Raw genomic sequence first — 14,855 nt, 5'->3', positions numbered from 1 at the left:
TAAATATTTTAGAAATCTTTCAAAAGCTTGTTCAAAACCAAACTCATTCACCTTTTTATACCCAGATTTGAGCTGGTCCACTGGGCTTCTCTCAGAAATAAATCAAGCACAACATTCAACCACTGAAACTCATTTTTCTGTTCAGGAATGCAACTAAATAACTATAATTTATCTTAATCAAGAAAAAATAATGTGCTTGACTATTTTTACAGTTTTTGTAAAACAGTAAATTTTAAAATTCATGGATATGAAAAATAATTATATTTTAGATTAAAACTAAAATTTTGGTTAAAGAGCTTATAGATAGACAGACATTGGTGCTATTGGTCTCTAATGTTGCATATGACTGGTGTATTACCATTACAGAAACATAAAAAATGATTTGGTAACAACTAATGCAGCTCTGGCATAAACCGGTGGCCTTTTAAATTTGTTTGACACTGTTTATTTTTTATTTACTTAAGGTGAGTAAAAAGGCTAAATCTGTATGTTTCTCCTGCAGTTGCGTCAACATTGCAAGCACATCATTTTAAAGTTTCATGTTGAAAGTGTGAAACACTTAAGAAACACATCAACTTTGATATCAGACCAACTTATTTCAATTTGCGGCCTTACAATAAAGTTACTAATGCTGTTTCTTCTACATGCACCTTGCAAAGTGCCAAACTCCCCTCTCTACTTGTGCACTTCAGTGTTTCAGATAGGATCCTTGATAACCAACTTATCAGCTGTTTGGCTCTGCAGGCATTGACCTGAAGTTAGAATTACTTCTTCAAAGCAGCACCAGCTCAGAAAACAACATGTCAGCCTTCCTGTAGCTCAGCTTCTTCCAAACATTCCTCTAAAGTAGCTTCCCTGACACCGCTGAGGAATAAAGGATGAGGTGCATTTGTTCAGATCCTCTTTGTTCCTCCTCAGTCTTGTGATGTTAGAACTGAAGAGCAGAAAAAGCAGATTTAATACAAACGTCACATAAAACCCTCGGATATCCCCAAAAATAATCTATCCTGTGATATCTCCTCCGCCCGACTCTTTTAGCAGAAATGCCTCTTTGTAAAGACAAGGAGTCGATCATTCCTCCCACGAGATAAATCCCAGACGCTTCACATGTCCCCAGGGCTCAAATCTCATCATCTCAGCCTTATTAAAACCCGTCCTGATTTTACAGGAGTGACAAGATGTGACCTTTACTGTTTCAATCATTTTAATACCCCCTCATTGATAGAAAGATTTGCTGACATTTGATTGATGATGGCGGGTTTCTCAAGGTCTCTTCAGCTGGTTTTTGCTCTGTCTAAACGAGCAAGTTTGTGTGCTGCAAACAGGAAACATGTTGGACTGTTGACTCAATCACTTTCACTCTTCTGTGATGATTTCCATTGATCCAATAAGCCTTTTTCACAGCAGACATTTTTACTCGTCGTGGTAGGAAAGGCACAGGCGTAGCTAATAACATTAACAATGGCTCTGTTCCATTCAAGTGGAATGGAATTCAGCCATCATTAATGGTATTATTTATTTTGTATTATTAAATACTGTGATGTGTCAAAATGTCCAAGTTTCACATGCACATTTTATTAGTAGTATTTTAATTAGTATTTTATTACATTTTTATATGAATATTCTCACATTTCGCTCAATACATCACATAACTCCTATATAATATTTTTTATATATACTTATTTATTCAGTTTATTAAATTAAACAAGTACACATAAATAAATCACAGAATTTAATAGATAAGTAAGCAGTTTTTTTTATTTTTAACTTCTTAATATACTGTTATGAGGTTTAATTTAAAAAAAATTAAATGTCTAATCACTTAAAATGTATCATGTTATTTGTGTTAAATCTCGACCTGAAAAGTAACTCAAGCTGCCTCAAAATGCAGTGCAGTAGAAGTATAAAGTTACATATAATGGAAATGCTCAGGTAAAATACAAGAGCCTTAAAATTATACTTAAGTACAGTACTTGAGTAAATGTAATTAGTTACATTCCACCACATCATGTCTTGACAAAATAAATAAATAAATAAACACAGGGATTCGAAGAAGAGACAGCCTAAATAAATAAATTATATATAATTGATAAATTAATAAAAACAACAACAATAATAATAATAATAATTAAAATAAAGAATGAAATCGAGTGTATATTCCTACATTAATAATCATTATAATTGAATCAAATGTACAAGCAACAAATGAATTCTCAGACACATAAAGTAATGATATGTGCTGTGTATATTATAGTATTATGAAGGACAGACCTATATGGTGTGTGCTTTACTTAAAGATCTGTCCACTACCTGCACATTCTGTGATCTTTATGCTATAGTAATGCTTTATGCTTGCATTCAGAAACGCTCAATTCTTTGCTGCAGTCAAAAACAAACAGGAAGCCTCTATTTGAGAAAGCACAGCATGTTATAGTTCTGTGTGGTCTGTTTGCATCTAAAGAATTAAAGCTATCAAATGTAAAATTCAATAAAACGGAAATCAGTAGATAAAAACGAAGCAGCTAGTCTTCTCTCCTCTTAATGTCATAAATAAAAATCCTGTAAGAAGATGTTTCATACAGCATCATCGTTATGACATTAGATATTGAATTTTAATACATGTGAATGTGATTATGAATGCATATTTTGAGGTAGGGATTAACTCCTGGATAGAACACAGGATGTAAGTTACATAATCTTTCTAAATGCGTCCACATTACATATAAGGCACTTTGCTTCGAGACAGTACGGATCTGTCCCACCAGGGGGCAGCACATGCAAACTAATTATTTTTTCTTGTCGTTTGACGTTTTTACAGATGCATATCCAACACCCACAAATGTCCAATTACAGTGTTTTATTGACCATTTTGAACACATTTTAACAATAAAAGACACGCTAGGCATCTGGTTTAAATATCTGGTGTCTGTGAGTTGGTATTTGGATTATTTAGAGATCAGCCTTCTAAGGAAGAGAAGTCAGGTCCTTTATGCCTTTTATGTGTCCTAAAAGCAGGTAAAGTGTCTCTGAGTCTTTCTTTCCACATTATTTTATAATATTTAATTGTTTATTTACTTGTACAAAAATGCAGTTACAAAATACTTGAAAAAAATGCAAGGACGCATGTCGGGCTTCTCCTATTTTTTAGATTATTCCCGAACAGAGTCCTCTCCTATTTAAGCAAATTAAAAATGTAATTATTTTTCATCAGAAATTAAACAAAACAGGCACAAAAAAAAACCCAAAACAAACAAACAAACAAGGGGAGCCCTAATAAGAAACTAGAAGAATCAACCTCAATAAATAAATGTGTAAAAACCATCAGAAGCATTTTTTTTTGTCATTAGTTTCATAATGAAATGAGAACTTTTTTTAACTGCATCCTAAAAACTGACAAGGAAGATGATTAACTTAATATCATATTTAATAAGTTTCCATAAGTGGAACTCTAAATTCCAAATTTTAGTTTTTTTTTTAATTTTATTGTCATTGTACACATTTGGGAATGCCACAACTGAAGTTGCATTAGGGATAAACAAGAATAAACAGATAAAACATAAATAAAACACTTAGGACAGAACAAGTATGGCTGATGTCGTAAAAAATAAACACATAAATAAAATGAGGCAGTAAGTATATTGCACATAAAGAATGATATTGCATAGTAGGAACTAGATATTGCACATGCTCTATGAGTAAAAAAAACACACACAACAAAAGTATTGCGACACATTGTGAGACATTTGGACAGCAGACTGTCTTCCATCCCGCTCTGAGCTGTGTCCCTGCACAACATTCACCATGTCATTGTTTATGTGGGGCGGACCTCGAAGGCTCCACATCTTGGGGAAACAACGTGAAAGAGGCCCATGCAGAGAGAGGATTATGCGATCCCAATTCCTTACTGAACTACACCCACGTTCATAAAACATTCAAGGACCCCGCAGTCTGACAGCGCACCAGATGTACTTGAAGGCGGTGAAAAAGATCATCTGTGTCCTATCAAAGTTAATATCAAGACCATATTTAATTATTCATCAACAGAAATACGTTGCTTGAGGAAAGAAATGTCAGAGGCCAACAATGTTTGATGTCAGTGATCAAGAAATGAATGCTCCAGTGTTTAGCCTCCTGTCTTAAGGTGGTACTGGTTCTTTATGTGTGGGTTATTCCTCACCCTGCTGACACTCACCACTCCCTTCATCAACAGGAGGGTGAGGAAGTGTTTGTGCCCTGCAGCTGTGATTCCTCAAACAGCGATTATCTGTGTCCCCAATAAGCCTTTAAGTGCTGCGCTCAGTCTAACATCCACATGACAAATACACGACTAAGTGTTGTTGTCTGTTACTTCAGGGTTTCATTAAACTGAATGTTTTTAATATATAACCTTGATAAAACACTTTCCATGTAAGAGATTAACCAACTGAGAGCAGGAACAACTTCATCTAATGTTGAGACAGAAAAGAACTTTCCGAGTCAAGCCATTGTGGTGTCATGCTTTATAAGAGTTTGTATGTTGCAACTGATTACTTTATTAATATATTTACCAATGCTTTATGGATCAACCATAAACTTTTGGGTTGCCAGGTTGTATAAATGTTCCACTGCAGATGCTAATCTGCTTGCAGGACACTTACTTGACCCAGTAAAAGTTAGGGTTTTTTTTGCCACTAGAGGGCAGTGAAAACAAGATGTGAATACAAAACTGATATTCACCTTTTACATTAGCTTGTTAGCTATCTGCAGTGCACATAGCCTACTACTTGACAAGCCCTCAAAATAATTGCTGTTAGGTTACGTTTAGCCAACAAAAAACTGGGTTGAGTTTAGAGATAGAGCATTGTTTCGGTTAAAAACAAATATTTTGGATTTTAAAAAAGTAGTTCATATAGTCAGTTATCTCAGGGGCTGTGACTTGCAGTAAAGTAGCAAATGCACCTTTCTTGTGGCTATCCGGATAACGGATGTACAGGTTGTTGTTTTGTTTCTCTGCATATAAATGCAGATTTAAAATATAACTAATTGTCAGATGATACCTGGTGGGTTCTAGGTTGTATTTTAGCTGTTTTGATATCCACTAACTCAATAGTCCACTGTGTTAACCAGGTAGTGGCTAACTCGTTTTCAAGTCAGAAATCCATTTTTTTTCACAATCTGGCAGCACAAAATTAAGAAAACAATGTTGAAGGGTGACTTTAAACAGACACCTTTATGGTTTTTAAGCCTATACCATCTGATTATTATTAATGCTGCACATGCACTTATTATTCATAATCAACAGGCTCTGACACATTAATGTTTGCCGTAAATGTTGAATTTATTTTTTCTCAGCCTCATTGTACCTTTAGGAATGGTTTGTTGAATCTATTTTTAGTAACCAGGCTGTGGTTAGCCTACATACGTTCTCTGTGTCATTGCATTTGAAGTGGCCGACACAGTAACCTGAGACCGATTGTCAAGTGCTGAGAAGTGATTGTGATTGTGTAAAGTGGCTCAGGGGCCGGTGTCACGGTGTCAATTGTACGCATACATTATTGTAAACATCAGGGCCGAGGCACTGACCCACGCTGAGAGCATCATGTCGACTGAGAGATTACACGCTAATTATGAGCAGCATCAACAGATGACAGCCTGCACTTGCTGCTGTTTTGCTCACGTCCCTATGCCATCATACTGTACACTTGTCTCTCAGGTGGGGTCAGTCGGGGCCGTGTGGGCCTCAGCTCCATTAAAGTGACAGCGAAGGTGAAGAGGGACGAACACTCAGACGCGTCACTGTTGGCAACGGACCAGAAAACCACTTTATCTCCCTTGTTGTTATTCTACGGTCCACTGAGGCTGAAATAGCATGAATAATGTTTGTTCATCAGTGCATGTGAAAGGTGTAGGTCTGCCCTGCACAGGTGGTTATCAGTTCGAGAGATGGGGAACAGGCTACATGATGTTAACATAGATTAAAGGGGCAGTTCTCTAGTTTTTATACACACTGTGCAACGTCTGTGGCTTTTCTTAAAGCTTGAGTAAAAAACCCCGATGTTGTCGCAGTGATGTCATTTCAGCTCAGGATTCGAGATTTTTAACCCGTAACCTGCATTATAAAGTTTGAAAGACATTTAGCCTCCCTAGAAGGCTCTGAAAAAAAGATGCTCTTGACTTGCATTATGGGAAATGTAGTATCAAGCATATTTAGTTGAGTTTGACCCATTCAGGTTTTATCAATATAACGGTTATCATACCATTTATATTTGCTTTTCTATGGTACTGAAAAAATGTACACATACTTTCATTAAGAAAAATGGTTCGGAAGTTTCAACTATAGGCTGAAAGCCTTTGAACCAAATTTTTAAATGATTATTATAATGATGACATATGATAATTAAAATATTAAGTTGTTAATATATGGTAAAAGTAAAGTAAGTAAAAATGGCTCCAATGATCTATCTTTAGTATTGGTAAATTACTTATTAATTAAGTCATTAGTCTTAACTTGGATGTTTTATTACCTCAGAAAAGGAGGTCATGTTTTTAGTCTGTTTTTCAGCAGAATTACAGAAAAACTACTCGCCCGATTTTCATAAAACTTGATGGAAGGATGCCGCTTAGACTAAGGAAGAACCCATGAAATTTTGGATTTAATCTAAATCATGGACTGAAATGCAAATTACTTTTTGAAACATTGCAAAAAAAGAGCCTTGGCTGAGGTATCTTTGAGCGTCCTTTTATTTTGAAAGTGATACTACTTCTCTTGTGAGTCACCCGACATTATGGGAATGCAAATACAAATTAATTGCAGTACCCCTTTAAAAAATGTAAATATTCTTTGATTTTTTTTTCAACAATTGTTTGAGAAACGAGATATTTTATATGTGCATAATATCATTGAAGATGTCTTTCATCTATAGAAACTAGTGCTTATACATAGACCTGCTGGTAGATGAGTTGCACAGGGCCGTAGCCACCATTGGGGACACCAAGGTCATGTCCTCTGTGTATTGTTTCACAGCATTGAACATTTTTAATGCTGGATTCAGATTTTTTTTATTTTGGTCAAAATCCTTCCAGTGGACAGAAAAAATATTAAAATAATCCTGGAATTATTGGGAAGGCTTTGAAACACCATCATTTCAACAATTAAATAGAAAATGTAAAAAAAAAAAAAAAAAAAAAAAAAAAGTAATTCAATTTTTTTTCTTTATTGGGATTGGTGGACTTTTGACCTCAGAATTATTATTTATTTTATTTCGAAAGTCCTGGTAATCCTTGGAAAACGTACGTATTTCCTGTGCCAAATATCCACTAATTATTTCTGTATGTTTGGAACATCTGTAAACATATTCTCAGTAAATGTGAAGCCATTTCCTGTAAATCTGAGCCGAGCCCATAAAGCTTTAATGATAAGAATGAATAGCAGCTAACAGTGAGCTGTGGGCGGACTAAGAGCTGTTTTTTTCCCCAGCCAGGACTGAGACGGATAATAGAAATATTGAAGGCGTGTTGTTGTAGTGAGCTTGCATGGCCCCTGTGGCAGGAGGACGGTCGCCATCTCTGGGTAAACACTGTAACCGTATCACGCAGTTGATATTGTAGTGTGTGGATTGGAGCCGGAGCGTACAGTAGCAGCAGCAGCAGCGGCAGCAGCGGCAGCAGGCGGGGTGCTATGCTGCCTGCAACAGCGGACACACACGACTTCAATGCAGGACTGACGCTTTGTTTGTCTCTCCTGCACACCGGACTCTCAACTCAAATGTTTGGACGCTTCCTCTCGCTGACATTTCCTCTTGTTTGTAAGCTCCGAGGGAATGGGACTGCATGCTTCGAATAAAATGGGATTTTAATGGTGCAAACAGCGGACGCTTTAGCCTGTGCACAGCCAGGGGACTGTAGTGCGCTTGGTAATGTTTGCCAAGGAATAAAACGGTGTAGCCGAAGGTGCATAACATCTCGTTTCCATGGACAACACGTCCATAATAACACAGGTTGCAAATCCGAAAGAGGAGGAGAGCATTTCTTCAAGTCAAGAAAAAGGTAAGGGGCGCAGAAACACGCACACACGATTGTAATTTTAAAAGCGTTTTTATTTTAATTTTATTTCAAGCAACCGTAGATTATTTAGCATTGCTCGGCTGTCAAATCTGATCTGCAGCCTTCAGTGCAGAGAGGATAGTGAGCTCAACAGCACAGTATCGACGGAAAACCTCCATTGTTGAGCTGAAGCAGAGAAACATAAAAGAGCCAGAGAGCCTTCAGCCAGCCTGTCAATATATATCATGTTTGGAGTGCACTGTAACTTCAGTGCTGGGGGGTTATTTTAGCCCCACCAGACCTCATTTAAAATTTTAAACATTTTGCGACCTAGAATGTGATATTATTATATCTGCTTGGGGTAAGCTGGGTTTACTACAGGGGGCGGGTACTCGACTCCTTTTGCACTGGCGACATCCCTATATGCATCATTGGCACTGTAAAATGCCCGGTATACTATACTATCAATAACAGCACCAATGATCAGGGCTGAAATTAATAGTTTGGCTGTAGTGCATGAAGAAAAAGATACATTTTTATATGTTGCACATCATATTTTATATAATTGTGCACATAGAAGTCCCTTCATCAGTGTTGTAGTGGCTATTTTTAGATATTTTATGGTCCAAAAACATTGGATGCACATATGTTTTGCAGATTTTGTCCATTTTAGAAATGCAAATGTGCATACAGTAAAAAGAAAAAAATCAACTACCCCGTACACTGTTTGACGATAATAAAAACAATTACTATCATTTAACCGTCAACGCATGTGTACATGGTCAGAAATGTCCACCTCCAGATGTGTAAAAAAGTGCCTGAAAACAACAGCTCAACAGCTGCTCCACAGATTACAGAGGCTGAACGAAAACACATTTTCCCTCTGTTGTTTTGCACAAGAGTCGTCACTTCGCCATGTGGTGATGACATCAACGACAAATCCCCCCTCATGAGTCAGGAGCTTTCCAGTTTTCATTAACTTTGAAAAGAGGGGGGGGGGGGGGGTCCGCTAGTGTGTAGAGGCCAGAGTCCAGCAAGAAAACCAGGCTGTGGAGTGTTGAGTACACACACACACACACACACACACACACACACGTGGGATACACAGGTGTACATGGGAGATCGCAGCAGGAGGGCCTTGACATTCCCCCACCAGCACCCATCCTACAGAGCCACAGGGTGCCTGGAGACCAGAGGCACCACAACTTCCTGCTACACCCAGTGCTCTGTTAGGGAAAAGGTCACCTTCCTGCATCTCCCTCTGCTGAGCAACCATGACAGGCATGAAGACTGATTGACCTCCTGGCCAGCAGTCATGATCTGGACTTGTTTGGAGACGAATATTATTCCTCATCAGATGAGTCGTAACCTTTATTTGTCTCATTCCCTTCAGGACCTGCATGATCATGCCGATCAGATCAATTGTGATTTATTTACCCCCAATATTTCTTTCCTAATCAGCTTCCTGTAATCTCTAGGTGCCGCCTTGATCATTAAAACCGTCATAAACAAATCAATGAAAGCAATCATTAACAGCAAACACTCGGCTTCATCAACAGCTCAAGTAGCATCATCCAGGAAATTTGTCAGAAGAGAAATAAAACGTTTTTTATTAGCACGTTTTTAATCGCTGGCACAGAGTTCCCACACTTTCTTGTCTTGCAACATCCTGCTCATCTTGAACAGTAAGTCCCAGATGACATGTGAAATCCTGCAATTAATCTGGCGGGATAAAATCCAGGGTCGGTCGCTGACCAGAGAGGACACACACACACATACACACACAAATTCAAAACGGCTGCTGTGACACACACAAAGTACCACCACAGGGAGCTTCCTGAATGGAGTCCCTGCCCTTCACTACTGGCTCTGTCAAAGCAGACAACAAACGGCGCTTGTTGTCCAGGACAGTTACTCTGTGACCTGCTCGGGCTGCACTGAGGCCACAAATGACTACACACACACACACACACACACACATTCACATGCTGAATATTTCAGAGCACAGCCAGGCTATTTTCAGAGTCCTATCAGTTTCATTCCAAGCAAAGACGTAGTAACTCATTAGAGCCAAGTTTTTTCAGACTCTTGGTCAGGTGGAGATTATATCTTTATGCATTATGGATTATGTTAAATGAGGTGAGGGTTGGAATCATAATGTGGGTGGTTTCTTTCTTCAGACGGACCACATCAATTGCTACAAAGTCAACTATGTAGTACTTTTGGAGAATATACAAGCTTTTTTTTCTTGATCAAATAGATCATTCTGAGGAATTGGATCTAAATGTCTTTTTTTTTAGACAAACCAACACTGTTGTGCTAATTTAAAGCCTGATATTTCACATTACCAGCACATAGAGGGCTGAGAAAGTGTTTCTTCCCTCCAAACCCAAATGAGGCTTTTCATTTGGCAGACTTTTCAGGATCTGATGCAACAAAATGTAATGACTGGACTAACAATGCACAGGGAGTCACGGGGCGGCCAGCCTCTGTCTCACTCTGCAAATCATTGAGGCTTTGCTCCGATAACTTCACAGTCCGTCAGGTATCAATGGACGAGCTGTTTAACTTAATCAGATTATGTCAAATCTGAGTTTAGCTCCTCACTGCTGCGGTGAGAGTGACAAGTCTGAAACAGATTATGTGTTTGAAGTACTGGAGTTCCAGCTTGACGCCTAATTCATTTTTCTAATAATTGGGCTACTCATGTACTTTACCACACACATATATTGTTAGAGCGAGTTGGATAGAGCTGCAATTATTCGCTGACTAATTGATCGATTGAAAGATCATCTCCAACTGTTTTGATAATCTATTAATGATTTTGGTAGTTTTTCATGCAAAAATGGCAGAAAATGCAGTTTTCAACCTCTCATTTGGAGTTTTGCTGCTTTTCTCTATTTTATATCATAATAAACTGAATATTTTTGGGTTTTGGACTGACAAAGCAGGACATTTAAAGACATCAACTTCAACTTGGAATGTATTATAATTCTTCACTGTTTTCAAACATTTTGTGAAACAATCAAGAAAATAACCTGCAGGGTAATTGTAACAATACAAATAGTTTGTTGCAGCAATAGAAAATACTCTCTTAATGCACTTTCAATCCAAAGCCCATTTTTTCCTACTAATAACATAGATAGAGGTGTCATATAAAAAAAATAAGCAGGGCACTGTAATTTTTAGCAAAGATTACTCAGGAGTTAATTGTGAATTGAATTTGTTGGGGACTATTTTCTGCTGCGGATTAATACACAGTTGAAAATCTAGTGTGTTTATGTTAACAGCATTAGCAGGGTTTTTGTGGATTGATTCAAAAGAAACTGCATTTTGCATGTTTTATGGTAATGAAAAACCTGCTACCCAGTAAAATGGAGCTCTATGACATAGAGAAACAAGTTATATCAGCAACACTTTTTCATGAGATCAGTTAATTGTTGGTTTTGCTCTTTTAATAGGATTTCAGAATAAGATAAATATGGATTATCACCAGTCTTATTCTTTAAGTGTTTTTTTAATGTGTTTGTCTTTTCTGCTTCTTACACAAGGCTTAATAGTTGTGTAGAATTTACCCTGAAAAATGGTTTGCTTTTTTAAGACTTAACAACAAACAAGCCATAATTTTCTTTTGATTGTATGCATGGTTTTCCTGGCTTAGGCGAAGTACCATGCATTCTCCTGAAGAGACATAATAACCCTTCTGTCATTACTGCATAGGCAGCTCAAGGCTGCAGCAAGACATTGTCACAGAGCCCATTGACCTCCAGCCTTTTAAAAACAGTCTGTCCTACTACATGTGAACGTGTCTTATTGTGATGAAATATATAATTTCAGTAGAAGTATAGGCAAGGGGGAGTTTAAGTATACTTATGGCACGTTAAACGGATTCCCTCATAGGCAAAAATCTTTCCGTTGCCAAAAGGGAAAATGAGAAAGAAAACACTGAAGCTGTAATTATATTTTAATCTAAAAAAAGGCCTTTGATTTCATGCACACTTGGCTTTTGAGGTTATTCCTGGAACACGCTGCTGTACATTAATAAAGTGTTTATGATGTGTGGACCACACCTGCAGGGGTGTGTGCGGCACAGTTAGCGAGGAGAGCTACTGTGAGTTTTGGCTGCCCCGGAGTCCCTGGCACAACCTGCCACTGCTGTGTGCAGCACTTTGCTGTCACAGCCCCACTCAAGTGTTGGGTAGAGGACGATTACCATCTTTCACTCGGCACATAGGTGGCGCAGCGAGTACTACTTGGTAGATTTCTGAGATATATTTTGAGCATACAGCATGTCATTCACAAGCCTTCCAGCTCTCTTGAGAAACGCATTGACTTGCTATGTGCGTACAGTGGAGTCAATATTCAGTGCACCATTTTGACTGAGAGAAAATCTGGACTGTGAAGTGCAGGTCCTTATTACAGATTTATGAGCCCATTTCAGCCAATGCTGCTCAGAAAAGCTGATTATCTGCACCTCCAGGGATGTGTTGGAGTGTTGGACACATCTTCATTACTTTAGTCCAATACCATACTGGGCAGCTGATTGGGAAGAGTTGAATGTTTTTCTTCCAAGCCTAAGCCCCTTGACTGATAAGCTTGTTAACTATGTGCGGGACCGGCCTCAGTGTGTGGATGAACATGCCTGAAGTGGAAGTTGGGGGATTGTATTAATTTATGTCTTTTACGTTCATTTGGTCGCACAACTAGAGGCAATGAAATGCTTTTACAGCAGTAACTTCATGTTGTTGTTGCTTTGTGCAGAGCTTGTTTGGTGTTGCAAGTAGCCACAATGGACTAACCAACACTGAATTCCACATTATGTATGAGCTCATAGACAGTCAATCATAAGTAGTGGCTCCCTTAGGGGCTTGATGATGGATCCGTCTCTTGGTTTTTAGTTGGAAACAATGCCTTAAAATCATAGTTTATGTTCATATCTCTCTTATGATGTCTTCTTGGTGCCAGTAATCTAAAAAAGGTGTTGGCGGTTAGCATTTTTTAAAGTACTGTCAAGAGAAAAAGCCATAATATTGATGTGGATATTAGGGAAGCTAATGTTTTTGCCAACTCAGAATTTATTTAATAAAGTAGTAGTTTGACATTTTGGGGAGACACCTTCATTTCCTTTTTATGCAGAGTTAGATGAGAAATTTGATACCACTCATTTATAGAGAGGCGAAGTCCCTCCACTTGTCGTATCTCCCATTGGACCTTATTATAGAAACGGTAGTCAACAGGGCGAGACAAAAAATTTTGATCCTGTTTGAATTGTGAGAATTACAAATGTAATGTTTGTTAACTCAAATGATAATTTTGCCAGTTAATAAAGTTGCAGTTGTTGTAATACCATTTAGTTTGTGCATGAAACCGCTTAGTGAACTTGTTGTCTTCTTGCACAAAATATAGATCACCAACATGACCTTGGTGCATCTTACGTTTTCAAATGTTACCTTACTGGATGTGTTTTTGTGTTTTCCAACAACTCCTGGTCTTTTATCAGCTGGGAAGACTTGGTCCTCGTTTGAGTTTCCCGGTATGAAACAAACAGACATCGTAGCTTCAGCAAGAGAAAAATATGAGGTTACTTCCGCAACCTTTTGTAGTCTTTCTATTGAGGTAATTCCACAGTCTTATAATTTTAGGACAATGTGGCTTTCTTCACTTTAAAAATCTTTTTTTTAGTTGACAAGCATATGAGTAATCATGGCACAATTCAAACAGATTCAAAAAGATATTTCTCTCTTCATGTTGACTACAGTACATATTTTTTTCCAAAATAAGGTGCTGGTGATCCACTGGCTGGCTGTATTCATTAGCCAAGGGACAGTTAGCTTAGCTTAGCTAAAGACTTAAAACAAGAGAAAGGGCTAGCCTGGCTCTGTCCAACTACCACCTCCGAAGCTCTCTAAATAAATTGTTAAACTGTTTGTTTAATCCTTTCAGAAACTGAGGTATAAAAACAACAAGTACAGCTAGCTGGTCTTCAACTTCCATTATTTATGCTAACCTAAGCTAACCTTCTGCGCAATCACATGACAAACCTCGCCCAAATACAGATATTTCTTTATTAAAAAGTAAAAGAAAATGTTAAAAATGATAATATTAGATTGTTTTAGGTCAGCCTTTTAATCTTAGGATCAGAATGTCCTCAAAATAAAAATTATTGAGTTATCTGGTTGCTAGCTGCGGAGCCGCTCTGTGGTTTTGCCTCTCTGTGCATTTCTTCAGTGCTGGACTTTGATCCTGACAAGATATTATAAAAATGTCAATTTTTTTTGATAAACTGTAATAATGTCCGACAGAGTTTTTTTCCAAGAGACAATGAGTCTTATCTCTTGTGACACAGAATGCATTCGTAAGATTTATGTCAGATTTTCACATCCGCTCACAATAAAGAGTAAAAAATCAGCAAAGTGGCCCTTAATTACGAGGCAGCCTGTAAAGATCTATGGATTGTGAGCCACGGTGAAGGAGATGCAATCACGCTGCAATCCGTCCCCGGAGAGGCCACGGGGGAAAATAGTGTGGGTTGACTCTTTCTTCACTCCTACACTGACTGTGAATATTTAAACAATCACTCAGAATGCAGCCTGAACAGGGAAAAAAGAGAAAAGAGTTCACATCGCTGCTGCTCTGAAGTCTCTGTGCTGGCTTCCAGTTTAAAATAGAGCTTTAACATCCTTTCACTTGGTCACAGACTGTATTGTTGATATGCAGCCAGTATGTGTGTCCAGTAGAGCCCTCAGATCCAGCTCCATTGTTGTCCCACATACACCGTCCTGCTGCTGTAAATACTCCACTACCAGTGCACTAATTAACTCACCGAAAATATT

At 38.0% G+C, this 14,855-nt stretch overlaps 1 protein-coding gene across 2 annotated transcripts in view; it reads left to right on the top strand.

Annotated features, from left to right (window-relative positions):
* The first annotated feature begins 7,322 nt into the window (after positions 1–7,322).
* The window catches only part of ctdspla (CTD (carboxy-terminal domain, RNA polymerase II, polypeptide A) small phosphatase-like a), a 38,594-nt gene continuing 31,061 nt past the window's right edge, over positions 7,323–14,855 (top strand). For both annotated transcript variants that reach the window (XM_059327154.1, XM_059327153.1), the window contains exon 1: positions 7,323–8,025. In XM_059327154.1, the coding sequence (XP_059183137.1) occupies positions 7,950–8,025 (76 nt within the window). In that variant the 5' untranslated portion in view covers positions 7,323–7,949. The remainder of the gene's footprint in view (positions 8,026–14,855) is intronic.

The sequence above is a fragment of the Centropristis striata genome, chromosome 23, assembly GCF_030273125.1.
Source record: "Centropristis striata isolate RG_2023a ecotype Rhode Island chromosome 23, C.striata_1.0, whole genome shotgun sequence".
Taxonomy (NCBI): Eukaryota; Metazoa; Chordata; class Actinopteri; order Perciformes; family Serranidae; genus Centropristis; species Centropristis striata.
The sequence above is the reverse complement of the archived record's forward strand: the minus strand, read 5'-3'. Positions and strand labels throughout refer to the sequence as shown.